At 39.8% G+C, this 15,040-nt stretch overlaps 1 protein-coding gene across 1 annotated transcript in view; it reads left to right on the top strand.

The window, feature by feature from the left end:
* The first annotated feature begins 5,218 nt into the window (after positions 1-5,218).
* micu1 (mitochondrial calcium uptake 1) overlaps positions 5,219-15,040 on the top strand; it is a 29,609-nt gene continuing 19,787 nt past the window's right edge. The window contains exons 1-5 of the mRNA XM_018660089.2: positions 5,219-5,371; positions 8,409-8,578; positions 9,735-9,921; positions 11,964-12,126; positions 14,883-14,926. Coding sequence (XP_018515605.1) covers positions 8,412-8,578; positions 9,735-9,921; positions 11,964-12,126; positions 14,883-14,926 — 561 coding nt within the window. The 5' untranslated portion in view covers positions 5,219-5,371; positions 8,409-8,411. The remainder of the gene's footprint in view (positions 5,372-8,408; positions 8,579-9,734; positions 9,922-11,963; positions 12,127-14,882; positions 14,927-15,040) is intronic.

Here is a 15,040-nt window from a genome sequence, read left to right as displayed (position 1 = left end):
GGGTTGCGGGGCTGGACTACGGCTTCATACACATGCCCAGTGTTGCACCAGTGTGCATAGATAAAACACTTCTGTGCTGGCTAATTCAAAACAAACACATGCACAGGCTACACTTGACTGCACCTATACAAACATCTTTCACACAGTTACTCCATTAAAGGTCACAAAAATATGTCACATAATAAATGTATATGTAGTATACGTAATGCAGATGTGAAGAAATAGATTTGTATATTTAAAAGTTTTGATAGTTTTAAAGTCATCAGTAATATAAGTACAGTCAAAGGTGTATAGCCTCATGATCTGCTCTTGATTATTTTTCTGGTGCTAAATTAAAACAAGTTATCATGGATATAAAAAAAATGGTGTCCATACTTGACTTGGTCAACTTTTACTACAGCAAACCTTGGCACTTTACTGTTTAGCTGACTTCACTTCAAAGATTTCCAGCTATCTTAAAAGAGACAGACACAATATAACTTGTCTCTCTGTCTCTCTGTTAGGCTACATCTTGGCAGACTTGCTGTCACAGGCCACACCGTCTATTCCTCTATAACTGTGTCTAATATTAGCTTGTCCTTCAGTCACTCTTGTGACCATGTCCCAAAAGAGAAACCTACAGGATCAAATCTAATTGTTCTGATCTTCAATGACTTTTAAATGGCACGGGCTACTTCTGAATGTACAAGCATTTTAATGCATTTTGCTCCTGGCCCTAAATGGCAGAGTGTAAGGAACATACAAATCAATCAAATCATTCAACCACATCAAATGCAGGTAATAGGAGTCGTAATGGTTTCGTCAATGTATGTCAAGGAGACTCCCCTTAGTGGAATGCAACCTGTTCTCCTTACTCTCTGACCAAACCTGCTATATAATACTGCCTGCCACACCTGTATTGGCCAAGGGTGAAACCAGATAACATACAGTAACACTTGAATTATTGATATAAAGGAGTAAACACATTTGTAACTTTCATTGGAGTAGTTAATATGATAGCATGACTTCGTATCATGGCTCAAACTGTGGAGAGTAAGAGATAGATAAATAGGAAATAAGATAAAAAGCAAATAGAGATTTGGTTGTTTTGTTGTTGTAGACTGTGCTTGTCCTCTGTTTGTTTGTGAAATATAATAGTAATATGTCATTGCTCCAGAACTCATCCCAGTTCCTTCTGTACTTTTTCAGGTGCAGTGCATCAGCCTGTGTGGGCGATGCAATTTAAATGCAAATTCTCAACCATGGACAAGGACCTGCTGAAGGCCTTGAGGCTGCATTGATTCACAAAGCAAAGCTTTGTGTGATGCCAAATATGACCAAGCACTGGCTCACATAAACCTGTACACAACCAGTGTAACTGTACCATGACAGCAGGCATGTGCACATGGCGTGTGGACAGTGTAAAGAAAAGAAGCTGTGGTAAAGTGAAATCAGTCAATCAATCAGTATAATCAGCTCATAAACAGAGGCTATACAAAAGGTAATTACCAATAATATCTGATATCTAATATCTAATATCTTGTTGGTATATGCCAATACCTATTGCATAACTATTTTTGTATACATTAGAAAACATTAAAATCAGCAGGTTCCCACTGTAAAGATGGTGAGTAACAATGCAGACACAAGACACCAAGATTAAGTACCAGAGACACAGTTACTCTTGTTGGAGGATGTCAGAAATATATTTAAATATATTTACATATTTAAACATATTTACAGAGCGGTCACTCTCAGCTGAAAAAAAAAAAAAAAAAAACAACAACAAGTGAATGAGCATTTATATTCCAAAGTTAAATTCATGCAGACCCTGATTTTCATTTCAAATTGTGCCCCTTAAATTCCAGTTTCAAACGCATCAATGTTCTTTATTCAGGGATTCAATATGAGCATGACAAATTGAGGCAAAATGATGATTTATGAAATTCAAATATAATCTGTGCTAACACTAATCTGTCTTCACAGTTGTCCACCTACTGTAAAGAAAGAAAAAAAGAAAGAAAAGAAAAGAAAAATGAAAAACTTTAACAGTGACATAACCGCTTTTAAAAACTCTCTGCACCCATATCTCAAGGTCAGAGGTAGATGAATTGAGCAGAATACAAAAAAAGGTGTGTATGCATGCCTGTGTGCATATGTGTGTGTACCTGCATGTCTGTGCATGACTGAAATGTCTCCTAGCAGCACTGAAGATCCCCTCCCAAAAAGGTTATGTTGAAAGCAAACATCTGTGGGCGTGTAACTTCTATTTCATCACACCACCAACCAGATACTTCAAAATGAAAACACAAACCTAATTAGGCAGCGTATGCGTTTTTTCTTTTCTTTCTTACTCTTACGCATGAAGGCTTACAGACGCCACACAGCGATATGGCCGCTGAAACTGGAGCCTGCTTTTGTCTGCAGTTCTTCACCTGAGCCATCTTTCACCATTATTCTTATGTATAGCTTTTGGCTCATGTTTCACCATTGTTTTCACTCTACAAAGCAGCTCAGATGGGACCTGTCATGGGTGCACAAAAACTGCTGTTGTTGCTGTAAAGCCAACACTCCCCAGTGGATTTAATTGTGTGTTCTCAATATGGCACTCAATAGTGAGACATCCTCTTAACCCAAACACAAGTCACAGCAGTAGCAACACTGTTGTTCTGCACTAAAAACTTTTGAGCTGAGGAGGCTTTTCTGCAGGTCTGTTTTATCTCCTGCTCTACTTTTGCACTGCCACAACAGCATGTTGGCTTTTGCTCTTGTATATATTGCTGTGACATTGCAACATAAAGTCTACGAGGTGAACAGATACATTACATGCTTAACCTTAAACACAAGTTAAGTCAGACTAATGGGATGGGAAGTGTTAGAATCAGAGTAGAAACCTGAGGAGGTACAAGGTATGTGGTGTGTTTTAAGGTTTACATGACTGTCAGCTGATCCTTAAGGCCTAACACCGAACCCTACACCAAGAAAACTCGCCTCAGACATAGTGACAGATCTAAAAACACTCTTGGTCATGAGCCATTTAGCAGCTATTCCCTTCCAACTAGTCCAGGCTGTGTCTTTGTGTATGTATTTTGCATGACATTTGACTGTGTCATGTGCATGTTGTGTGTATTTTGGGAGTGTACTGAGAGACATCTGGCATTTGGGAAGCTAATTAGTTCCAGTCTTAACTGGAAACTTGGAAGTCTACTGGACAGTTAAAAAACATCTGATGTGTTGTGCATGTTTATGAGAATAATCAAAGGCTTACATGGTGTTTGTGAATGAGGTGAATGTCTTTGAATTAGAGAGATGTGCACTACAATTGTGGACACCTAGCCCATGCTGATGTTACTCCTGTTGTGAGGCTATTCAAATTCAATGTGAAATTTCAGTAGTCGACAATTACATATTGCGGGGTTCTTGTGATAAATTGCTTGCATTAATGAACCCTGCACTGGAGGGCTGCAGGCACAGCTAAGTAGCCTTCTTTATTAAAAACAGAGGAAGAGAGAAGAGATAGAGGGGGGTGGGGGGTATTGAAAATTGCTTTAACAAAGGGTGGAGGGAAAAGACAAAGAGATTAGTATAGATAATAATTTGTAATAGGGAGGGTAACTGCAGATATTAGTTTGAGTGTGTGTACTAGATATTAAAGTACTGTTCTGTTAAGACAATAATTACTTCAATTAAAATAAAACTTTACTGAAAAAAGAAACTCCTGTGTATTAGCTCCACGGGGCAAGTACACAAAATCAGAAAACAGTCACAGAGAACTGCCTGTGGCCCCTGACCTTACTGACCTCAGGTCCTGTTGTAGCTGTATTGATTAAGCAGGATATTGACAGAATGCTCAGATTCAGGCCCCCTTCGTCAGGACAGTGTTTCCTTTATAAATGCATTAAATCATATTCTCCTTCATGAGTCTTCAAAGGAGAAACATTTGGCTCCACTTTCACCAATTTATAGCTTATGAATCGATCTTAACTCATTAAATATCCTTGCATTATGCATCACACCTAACGAAGTGATGATCTGATACAGCAAAGTAATGCAGGATTGGTGGATTGGCTCATATTGTTTTTACAACAGATTTTCTTTGTGCATCAAGGTGTGTCCAGTCAGTTCACTTAGCAGAGAGCTAAATGCTTAATATTATCAGGCTGGGTCTGACCAATTAGGATACAACTTCTTTCTTGTCAATGGCACTTAATGAAATGATAGTAGTGACGTGAGAGACATAAATTTGAAATTAGTTTGGATTGAACTTAACAGTCACTGCTGAGTAGCATTGTCTAGCAGTCTATCCTCAGTTTTTATCAAAACCTCATTAATATTGATGTACAGTCACATCAAGCAGAAATCTGACCTGCACTTTCATTGGCTGTGATAAGTCCTTGCAACCTCCAGTCATCTATGACACATTCCCAGCCAGCTCAGCAGCTCCCCAGCTTTTCCTTTCATATTATGCATTCAGTCCAGCAAAAATGTATTCAAGGCAACAATTATAACTGGCACAGTGTGAAGAGGCAAGTCATTTAGTTCTGATACATTTTTATGCTGAAGCTCCATCAAGGCATGCATGACTGACAGCAGAGACTCCCCACCTCCCAGTTCAATTCAGTTATATTATTGAAATGATTGTTTTTTTAATCAGAAAAAGATTTGCCAAAGCTGTATTCAATGTGTATGTATTTCAAAATGTACGCCCAACAGACCATAATGAATTGCTAAATACTTTATATTTGAACCTTGCATGTATGTAACTGGTTTCTAATGATACTTATCCTATTTAATATGTAAAAATGTTTGATATGAAATAATACTACACAAACACTATGGCATTTGGTGACAATATAAGGATCCTTTATAACCATCTTTGTCTTGCAGTTTGTGTGTGAGTCAGTTTGGTCACCATTTTTATTCTAACTTTAGTTTGTAGTCAATAACACCAGAGTGGACTGATTTAAATTAATGTGCTTTTGGGGAACAATGGTCTTTTCTTCAATAGTGAAAAGTTATTCTGTCTATAGAGATAGCTGTTTGACTTTTGATGATTAACAATTAAAGACCTATGTAGAATTCAATTCTCATTTACAGTGATAGACTGTGCCGAATAGGAGCATGTCATGTTGCTAATCTATGAGATAACATAAAATGCCTGGCCGTTTGATTTTGTGCCTTTTACACAGTAACTGCATCCTAGCGGTGGAGGGAGGGGGCGCCTGAACTGCGAAGGGCGGGCTGCAGAAATGTTGCCCCACCCGCTGCTGGTGAACACGGAACTGCCGTCTGCGCTGCGCTCCATCTCTGCAGACAGCAGAGGTTAGGACGTGCTCTGAAACGCTGAAGACACTATCATTTTGGACTGACTGGCGTTTGTATTGTCGCTAAGGTGAGTTACCGTGTCGCTTCTTTGCCAATGTGTAACCGATATGACCAGTTAGCTGCTCCAGGAGCTAAAAGAAGACACTTACCCTAACGTCAACTGTTAGCTTGCTAGCTAGCTAGCGTTAGCAGCCCCACGAAACAATTTTCTGAATGCTGGACTCGATAGTTAAGCATTTCACATCAACAATAACAAGTGATACAAGCTTAGGACTGACGTTGAAAACATGTGGTTATTACAAGCTATCAGACGGGTTACCACAAACATTGTGTTACCGCAGATAGTTGTAAACGAGCTTAACTTGTGGCTAAAAACAAAACATTGGGGTCCTTGTGCATCATGAGAAAAAGTTTGTCGGCTCACGTTTCCGCTCTGACATGCCAAACATAACACCAATATTATCCTAACCATTATAGTGTTGACTACTGTACAATTTCCAATTTACGTGTAATGCTACCTTTTGATGACAATGTGCTGTGTTAATGTAAAACACCCCGACTCTTCGTTGGGGAGCAAATGGTCACTCCAGCCACACCCCACCTGACGAGGGGAGTTTTGGTTTCCTGGGTGCTCACCTGAGAAGACTTTTGTTAACGTTACATTGCTAGATATAAAAGTAACAAGTAGGAGACTGAAGACTATTGATCATTCTCAGATAGGTTAGTGTTTATTTGGGAACCTTGCAGGTGGAGCTTTGGGTATCTCTGGACCTGGTTTATGGAGATTATGTGATCTGACCAAACTTATGTTGGTTTACCAATTTATGTAACCTTTGCTAAAATGTTATATCAGCCTAAATCTCTTTTAGACCAATTCACCAGCAGTACATACAGTCTTTACACGTGTATTTATAAACTTGATGTACTAGTTTGGCAGCAAGAAGTGGCTAACTATGATGTGAGTCACCACACTGTCAAAGTGACCAAACCTTTGAGTGTTGTTGTCTGTCCAGTGCTTTTTGTTTTATTGTGATAAACAGTCAGGTAAGAGTAAACAGTGAGTAAATGGGCTTGCTTACATTCAAAAAATGCATTTGTCAACTTCATTTAATGAATAAATTTGTTGTAATAAGTTATGAGCAAATTACAGACCTGCTTAAAGATCTATGCAAGTTTCCAAATTGGTGACTCTTGTTTTCATGAGACACTGAGGGTAGGAGGTATTCATGAAAACTTTTCTTCATCTGTGCTTCTGGCACCCCTGACAATAATCCCTGCTCTCTGTTTATATTTACCGCTTGGAGGCAGAAAACATCCCAGAGCAACAGAGGAACTGCAAAGTTTAGCATCTTGGAACTGCCAAGTTAACTGTTATTTGAGATGAATGCATCACTCATGTCAACTGAGGGCATAAAACATCAATTTTTGTGCTGTAGGATATTGATGTGACACTGTCCGCTCGTTTTCTGTCGCTTTCTGTTTTTTTTTTTTTTTTAAATCATTTTTTTAGGATGGTATCATCCAACTACAGAAATACATGTTACTGTCAGGTGGTGGACAGTGTTGATGACCAAGAGTCATATTGATTTACCAGGTCCCAGGTCAGTCCCTAGTCCCACTCCCAGTGTACCTTGTCACCAGATTTACAGGGCTTAATGTGACTCTGGACTCTTGACTGAGGTTTGATGAAGGAGTTAAGATACATTTTTTAAGGTTCAACTGTCAATTTTGGACATAATTTAACATTTATGTATTTCTTTATTATTAGAAGGAGAGCACTGGTATGCCTCAGCTGTAAAAAATATATTTTCTTCACAAACTCCAAACCCTGCAGCTTGGGATTTTACAGGTCATGGGTAACTCTCACTTTGAAAATGATTAATTTCAACTCAGTAGACACATTTCAAAGACCCATGTGGACATAAATTATACTGGCCAAAATAGGAGGTCCTCAGCTGGCAGCTTGGAGTCAAAGAGATCAAGACAAATAAATCTGTGTTTTGTGTTTGTCCCTCTGCCTCTTTTGTATGATTAAGGCTCGTTTGGCATATGTGAGTATGGTGTTTGTCTCATGATTTTGTTAGGGCAGAGGAAAAAAATATTCCAGTCGAGCACAAAATCTCTTATGGCCTCAATTCTTTATTTTGTTTTGTTCAAATATGGGTCATTGCTCTTGCTGTTTGGTATTTAATTAGAAATCTGTCTGTACCAGCGACTGTCTTTCAGATTGTTGTGTTTCATTACTTGAGTCTTGCTGGTTTCTGTAGACTCTTTGGTACCAGTATTTTATGATCAAGCTGTCTCTAGTTCCACAGAAATGATGTTCATGTGTGTTCACTGTTCCCCTCAGTCCCCATTGTCATGGGCTGCTGAACACTCCAATTAGCATATGCCATGTCTTCTCTTTTCTTTCTGCTGAATCAGTTTGACAGTTTGTGTCTGAATTGTTAATAAGATATCGACAGGTGGCAACTTCAGGCCTCAGTGGGTGAACCCCTCTGTCCCGTAGTTTGAAAAGTGCACACATGGGAGCTACAGATACACACCAGTAGCCCCTCGCTTAATTGTTAATCGTCTTTCCGTGACACTGATGAATTAAGCAACACTCTGGTTGAAAATGAAGTTCTGGAGCTTAGCTGCACTGGTGGCAATTAGTTTTATCCTTGCTTTCTGTTGTTTATTAATTGAGGTGTGTAAGGATTCCAGGACATTTATGCATTGACTGTCCAAGGTACAATTTTGCCTGTAGTGCAGTGTGAAGATGGATCCCAAGAGTGAACTGCTGTTGTTCTAAGCTTTGCCTCTTGAGATAAGTGTTAATTAGTTTTTGGTCAAATTCTCCAAATCCTTACCTAACAGTTTAATGGCTTATGACTGGAGAAAGGAATGTGCTTAGCAGTGGTATCTGGATGCCCTCCTTTATGTGATGTTGAAAAGATATATGTCATGTGGTTTGAAGCACTTTTATCCTCAATTTTTGCAATAACAGAAGGGGGTCAGTGTTGGCTATTGTGTTTTCTTTCTGCTGGCACATACTGGTAGACCATTTAAAGTCTCATAGGGTGTCAACTCTGTATTTCACCACACCTTTATTTTTTTCTCAGTGCATGATGTTCCGCTTGCGGGCGGTGTCCGCTGTCTCGGTGGGGCTAGTGCAGTTGTCCCGGCGCTACCACAGTGGGGCAGTGCGAGGGTCTGGCCAGAGGAGGCTGATGCTGGCAGCCCTAGCTGGGGTGACTGGTGTGTCTGCTAGTGCTGGGCTGCTCTGGAAAAGGTAGGTCTTGGTCCATGACTACACTTGTTTGCTTTTACTTACTATCCTAAATAAAAATGTCATATATTATTAATTATTTATTCTGTTACAAGCTGGTTTGCAGACACACAAAGAATTTCTTCATACATGTAAAAATAACCAAAAATCCCCCCAAAAACAGATATGTTAGTGTAAATATTTAGAAAACACTTTGTCTCCAGCTGCCACTGGTTTGCCATAGAACATTTTTTAATGTCTCATGACTGCATTTTCTCACATCTCTCACATGTCTTTTCTGGTTTTCCTACCACATAAAAGATATTCCCCCTTGAACTACACAACACTCTTTGGAGTGGATCGTCTTGTGGCTTACACAATGACTTGCAAGCTCCTCCATCTGGTGTGTTCCCCAATAAATGAACAGTCTTTGATCCTCATGTAGTAAACTAGGATTTGCTTGTGGTGCAATATTCAACAGCAGGTCGACTTTTGCGCATGCCAGATTTAGTTTCCCAACATGATGCAACTGTTGGGGAACTACCCCATGAAGGTGCTTACCTTCATTTCTGTTGATATTCCAAGTCACCACCCCAGGGGTGTCACAATATTTTTACGGCTATCCATTACTAAGGAGGCTGGTGTTTAGTTAAGGCAAAGTGGTAGAGAGGGTGTTGACGTGAAAGCACCATGGGGACACAATGACTGTGCTGCAGTAGGCAGAGTGATGGATGGTGCCTCAGGGCATTTGAGACTGATGGGACGAGACTGTTCCAGGCCTTCACCCCAGGCTTCATTCTCCTTGTGTCTCATTAAACTGAATTATTCAGCCTGCCCCAGACAGACCCAGCTATTTATTATTATTATCCCAATTCTCAATTTAGTCAGAAAAATGGTCAAATGGGAGTTTGCCATGGTAAACCTCTCTGCATTGCACAGACAAGCAAAATGCAGTGCAGCACATAATCTCTCTCATTCCCCGTCTCTGTTTTAACTCTGCTTAGCATCATACCCACAGAACACACTCACTACAAAATGTAGTCATCCATATACTTCTCTTGTTCTACTTGTTCAGAGCGAAACACAAATAGATATTGCTGTACTTAACCTTCTTGACAGTCATAGAACTGTTCCTTAGATATTAATCTTTTTCTAATCTCTCTCTGTGTTGGAAAAAAAGAGCATATGCAGATGCAGGGCCTTCCGTTCGACACTCTGAACAACCAGGAGGAGTGGAAGCAGGTTTTGAGAAGGATACAGACTCTGAGACCGAGTCAGAGAAATCGGTGGAGGCCAGCGGTGGAGATAAAGATGAAGGTGGAGATGGGAAAAAAAAGAAGCCACGCTCTGGATTCCGTGACCGCAAGGTAATCAATATACAATAAACATTCAGCCGTTCAGACAGTCCCCTATTTAATTCACCTCGAGAATGGTATTTGAATGCCCTCCTAATCAATGTCCAATATGCAAACGCCAGTATTTTTTGACAGAATATTTTACGGAGACACACAACCGTAATCAGCTTGCATTTCTGCTGTCATAAACAACAACAATGTACCACCCGTAAGATTTTATTGCTGTTAATTAGGCAGCAGATGATAAAGGACAAGCACAAGAATATCAAAGGGGTCTTTGATATGATGCCAAGTAAACATGGTTTGTAACTCTGCATTTTGTTGTTGGAGAACCAGGGAGAGGGAAAGAAGGAGGACTTTGAACAATGGATGCCTTTTTTCTTTTTTTTTTCAAATGATGTGATGCAATGACACGTTTGACTTATGGGTCTAGGTGTATAAATTACGCAATCACTCTTGCTTCTGCAGCAGCCATAGTCTGATGAAAGCATATGTCTAGGGAGCAAACCGATTTAGTGAATCACAGCAACACAGGATTCACTAGTGTGTTGGTAAAAATAGGTTGTTTGTGCCGTGTGTCAAAGGAGTCTAGGTTTGATAAGGCATACTGTCTGATGTAAATTCTTTGTGTAGTGTGTGCAAATATACGTGCATGTGGATCAGAATAAGACTGCTGTCAAAATGGTCAAATGTTGATAAGGTTTACTGTGTGTGGTGGGAAGTACTTTAACATTTTTTGTTAAGTTTTGTGAGTTTTTGATCCCACTGTGTGTGTGTTTTTTATTTTTTTGAGGTAATGGTGACTTTCTGAATAATATAAAAACTGCAGCAATTTTGCAGCAGGAGGGAATTTTCACTCTGATGTTCAGTGCTTTCACCTTCTTACTTCTAAACTGATTTTCCACTCATGTCTTAGATATTGCACAACAATCTTTGAAAATCTGAAATAAAAATGAATAAATAACTGGGCATGACTTGAATTTCACTCCCCCTAGTTGTGTATATACAATTTGTGCAATAGAAAGAGAGAGCATGAAAGCCTGAAAGCTCAAAAGAACAAAGTTGAGTCTCCATCAGTGTGGGTGATGCTGAGTTCAGTAGCCTGTAAATCTAAGGAGATGAGAGCTAGAGAGAGATGACAGCTTGTCCTGGGCTTTCCATCAGTCATGCTCTCTGGCATCTCCACACGACTGTCCTATAACCTCTCATCCATACACTGATGGTTGCTTCTTCTGGGGGACAAGCTCCCAGTGATTTCCCTAAAGACCAATAAGGTCTGGTAAAGAGGAGGAACCAACACTGAAGCACTTAATCATAGCTGCAGAGTCAAGAAGAGAATCTAGTTTGATCTGTCTGTGCATCTCTCTTTCACTCTTACTGTTATCAAAAAGTTGAAGCTGTAAAATGTGTTTTTACTTTATCCTCAGGGAATTTGTGTAGTGTACACAATCATTCAGTGTCACATAAAATAACTGCCTGTGCAGACCGTGGCTGAGGCTGGATCTGAACACTGCTTTGTCAGTTTCCCAGTTGTGCTGCATCTGTTCAAAACTTTCTGCCGAAAAGCAGGTGGCAGTGTTAAAACAAACATTGATGTGGCTAATGTGTGTACCAGAGCTGAATAAATTAGGTTTTTGTATTTCCCATAATGTTGGATTTCAGTACGTCACTGATGCTATGCTGTAAGCCTTTTGCACAGTTGTCACAGCTTTGTGTAGCTGTGATACATCTGGAGTCTCCCTTCATGTTAACCTGTCCACCAGACTGACCCTGACACTTTATTTCCTGTTTTTATTATGTGGTAGTTGGAGGTTAATATACCTCCCCATCAGGACTGACAACTTGTTTTCCTGCCATCACCTGTTTCTTTATTCTGCTCACTCCTTCATGTCCCTCTGCACTCTCTTAACTCAGCCTCACATTATTTACCCTGCTGCTCACAGTATTGAAATATTGCTTGTTCTTTGATATAGTTGTTTAGGTATATTAGATTGTGCTCATACCTAATGCGTGAAAATGTGTGTCATTAATTGTGCTTCCTGTCTGGTTGGCAGGTGATGGAGTATGAGAACAGGATAAGGGCCTACTCAACTCCAGACAAGATTTTCCGCTACTTTGCCACGCTGAAGGTCATCGGTGAGCATGGAGATGCTGAGGTTTACATGACGCCCCAGGACTTTATACGCTCCATCACACCTAATGAGAAGCAGCCTGAGAGTGAGTTTCTTCTCTTTCCTTCTGCTGCTTTGCTTAGTCTTCATCAGTGATGTCTTAACACCTACTGGCATGGTCCTGCTTTCTTCCTTCTTCTTTTCCTCCTTTTTCTTATTCTGATTTGTTCTAGACTCAAGTAAAAGTTTAGATTATTTAGTTTATTTAGACCACAAGTACCTTGGCAACATAGCAAGTATAATAGCACATGCACACAGATAGTTTATGGTCATCATTATTCAGGGTGAGATGCTTCCAGTTAACACTGCTGAAATCGTATCGCTCTACTGGTGGAGCATTACCCAGCACAGCCCACTTTCTCACGCTTGGCAGTGCAGGACTTACGACAGTTCATGTTATAACGATCCAGCTGACTCTGTTCACAAGTATGAGGGGAGGTGGGGATTGGGGGGACTGACAAGGCTGTCTGACCATGCTGAGTTCAGGGAATCACGACACAGCAGTTGGTGTATCAATTAACAGGTTCAAACCAGAGCAGATCTCAGGCGTCACACATGGAGCCGGTGAGGCATATTTGATCTTCAGCCATGGGAGGGTTGGGACAGCAGGGAGCTTAACTTGGCATAGACATGTTTCAGCACCACTCTCGTCTCTATCTGTCTGTATCCCAAAACTCAACACCAAAATTCAGTTAGATTTGTTTGGCATTTTATAGTAAGGGACTATATTAGTCTCCATCACAGACTTACGGTCGAATGCTTGGTGTGTAAGAACTATTACATTGTGAGTGTTCATCCATAGTTGAGGAAGCAAGTTTGCAGTTAGTACTTAATAAGGACTTAGCTGAGCCTGTCACGTCTGCGCTGCCTTTCCTGCTCACCTCAGCACTTCCATCTGTTAACTACGCTCAAGACTTGGCCTAGCTTGGCCTCTATTGGCCTTCCATTCTTTGACCCAGTATCTTTCCTCCCCATTTCATGAGTCCCCAGCTCTTCATTTATCCTGTCTTTTGCCCCTCCAAACTGGCATTAAAGTAATGATGAGCTGAGCTCTGTTGGGTAAGGGAAAGTTCAGCAAAGCAGATAAAAAAGCCATGAGAAACTGCAGTTTATTTCAGCAGGCAACCATTTCTTTAAAGCCCCCAACCCTAGTGAGATTAAACTGACTCCCTGTTCAATTTAAAAAGTAATGGCCTCAGATGCTTTTGTTGTTTTAATGCTCAGCAGATTTTCTGGCTGATAGATGATGAATAACCCATGGTCCTGATAAATAACTTACAAGATAGATTTAGCCATCCTTTTATTTTGAATCGTCTGTTTAGACAGGGTTTGGAGATGCAGAGATACAGTAGATATAGAGATACAGTAAATAAAACAACTGTATTCCAGTTCAGAGGCTAGATCCTCAGAATGTGGCACACAAAGCATTCCCAAAATTAAAAGTCCATTCCCATAGGGACCATTATTCATAATGCTTTCAGGTGGTCCTCATGAACTTGTTGAGCTAAAATAGGAAATTTATGACTAGGATGTTGCCCTTAACAAAACAGATTGTAGAATAGGGAGGGCTGCTGAGGAAAGAGCAGCTGTGTCCTTTCAAATCTGTGCAAAAGAAGGCTGCCATTTTCAGGTGCTTTTGAAACAGCCCTTAAAATGGGACAGACATTTCTATACATTTCTATGTTGTTGGCACAACATAGAAGTGTGGGCTTATGCTCAGAATTCCAGCCCCTTCAGTGTGAATCTTATTGTTAGTAACTGACCTGAAGTTAAAGAATTATTTACTGAGCAGAGGGAGTATGCAGGCTGTAGAGGTGTGATTAGGTTTTCTGTAATGTTAATGAAACTAACTTCAAACAAAATTATGATGTTCACTTTATTAGCGTTGCGTTTAATGAGATTATACTCTAATAGTCACCTTCAAAGTTAATCTGATTTGAGGCTGTTTTGTCAGGTCAGTGCTACTAGTCTTTCTGCGTGACGTAAGGAGCCTGTATGTCTCTCAGATTTTCTCAAGTTCTAAATCTTTCATTATTTAACAGATGAGAACTGCTGCCTCTCACAAGCATTTAGAAAATAATAAAGATTTATTTGTTTGAATTGCATTAGTTTCAAGGTATGGTTGTCTTTTTGAAAATTTATTACATTCATTTGATTAAGTTGAGTGAAAAGTGGAGAAAGTCACATTTCATATCTTCCTTTCTGGGAACAGATTTATATTCAGCTAGAAAATAAATCAATGACTTTTGCAAAGAAAGACATTATGCAGAGATAGACAGTAAGAGAGGCCACGTTGAAGACTTCAGATTTTCTGCTATCTCTATGTGTGCTTCATTGAAATGATTAGTCATAGCCTCTATGTGATATAATGACATCAATTGGTGATAAACCCAAACAACTTAAGATTCTCATTTCAAGCAACCATGTATATAAATATAAATAATACATACAGTCGAGCCTGCCTCGTGCTGCTGACCTAGATCCATAAAATAAACCCTTATTGAGAACTTGGTTATGACTGATGATCACAAGAGTCAAAGCCGAATGCAGGTGATTGTTTATTTTAAAGAACTGGCAAAATGGAAATGGCTTGTTAATGACTATTATTAATCTCTAGCACATGTCAGTGATTACTAGAGGTTAAGTAGTGACACCAAGTAAATACATTTGCTCTGCTTCATGCTTGGCATAAATCTTGATGCCCCTGCTGTGTGACTAGTCAGTCTCTCTTCTTGTTTGTGAGAATATTTGTCTCCTAATATGCTGTTCCCTTTTTCTTCTCTCTCTGCCTTTCATTTTCAGATCTAGGCCTTGATCAGTTCATTGTGAAGCGCTACGATGGGAAGGTAAGAAGTGGGCATTAGGCGGTAAAGAGGATAGAAGGTCAAATTAATCTTGGAGGTCAGCAGCAGGGAGTTTTTATAACAATGACTTAGACTTGTTTTCATCCTAAGCTAAAT

This window comes from Lates calcarifer, linkage group LG16_LG22, assembly GCF_001640805.2.
Source record: "Lates calcarifer isolate ASB-BC8 linkage group LG16_LG22, TLL_Latcal_v3, whole genome shotgun sequence".
In the NCBI taxonomy this organism is placed as follows: domain Eukaryota; kingdom Metazoa; phylum Chordata; class Actinopteri; family Centropomidae; genus Lates; species Lates calcarifer.
The sequence above is the reverse complement of the archived record's forward strand: the minus strand, read 5'-3'. Positions and strand labels throughout refer to the sequence as shown.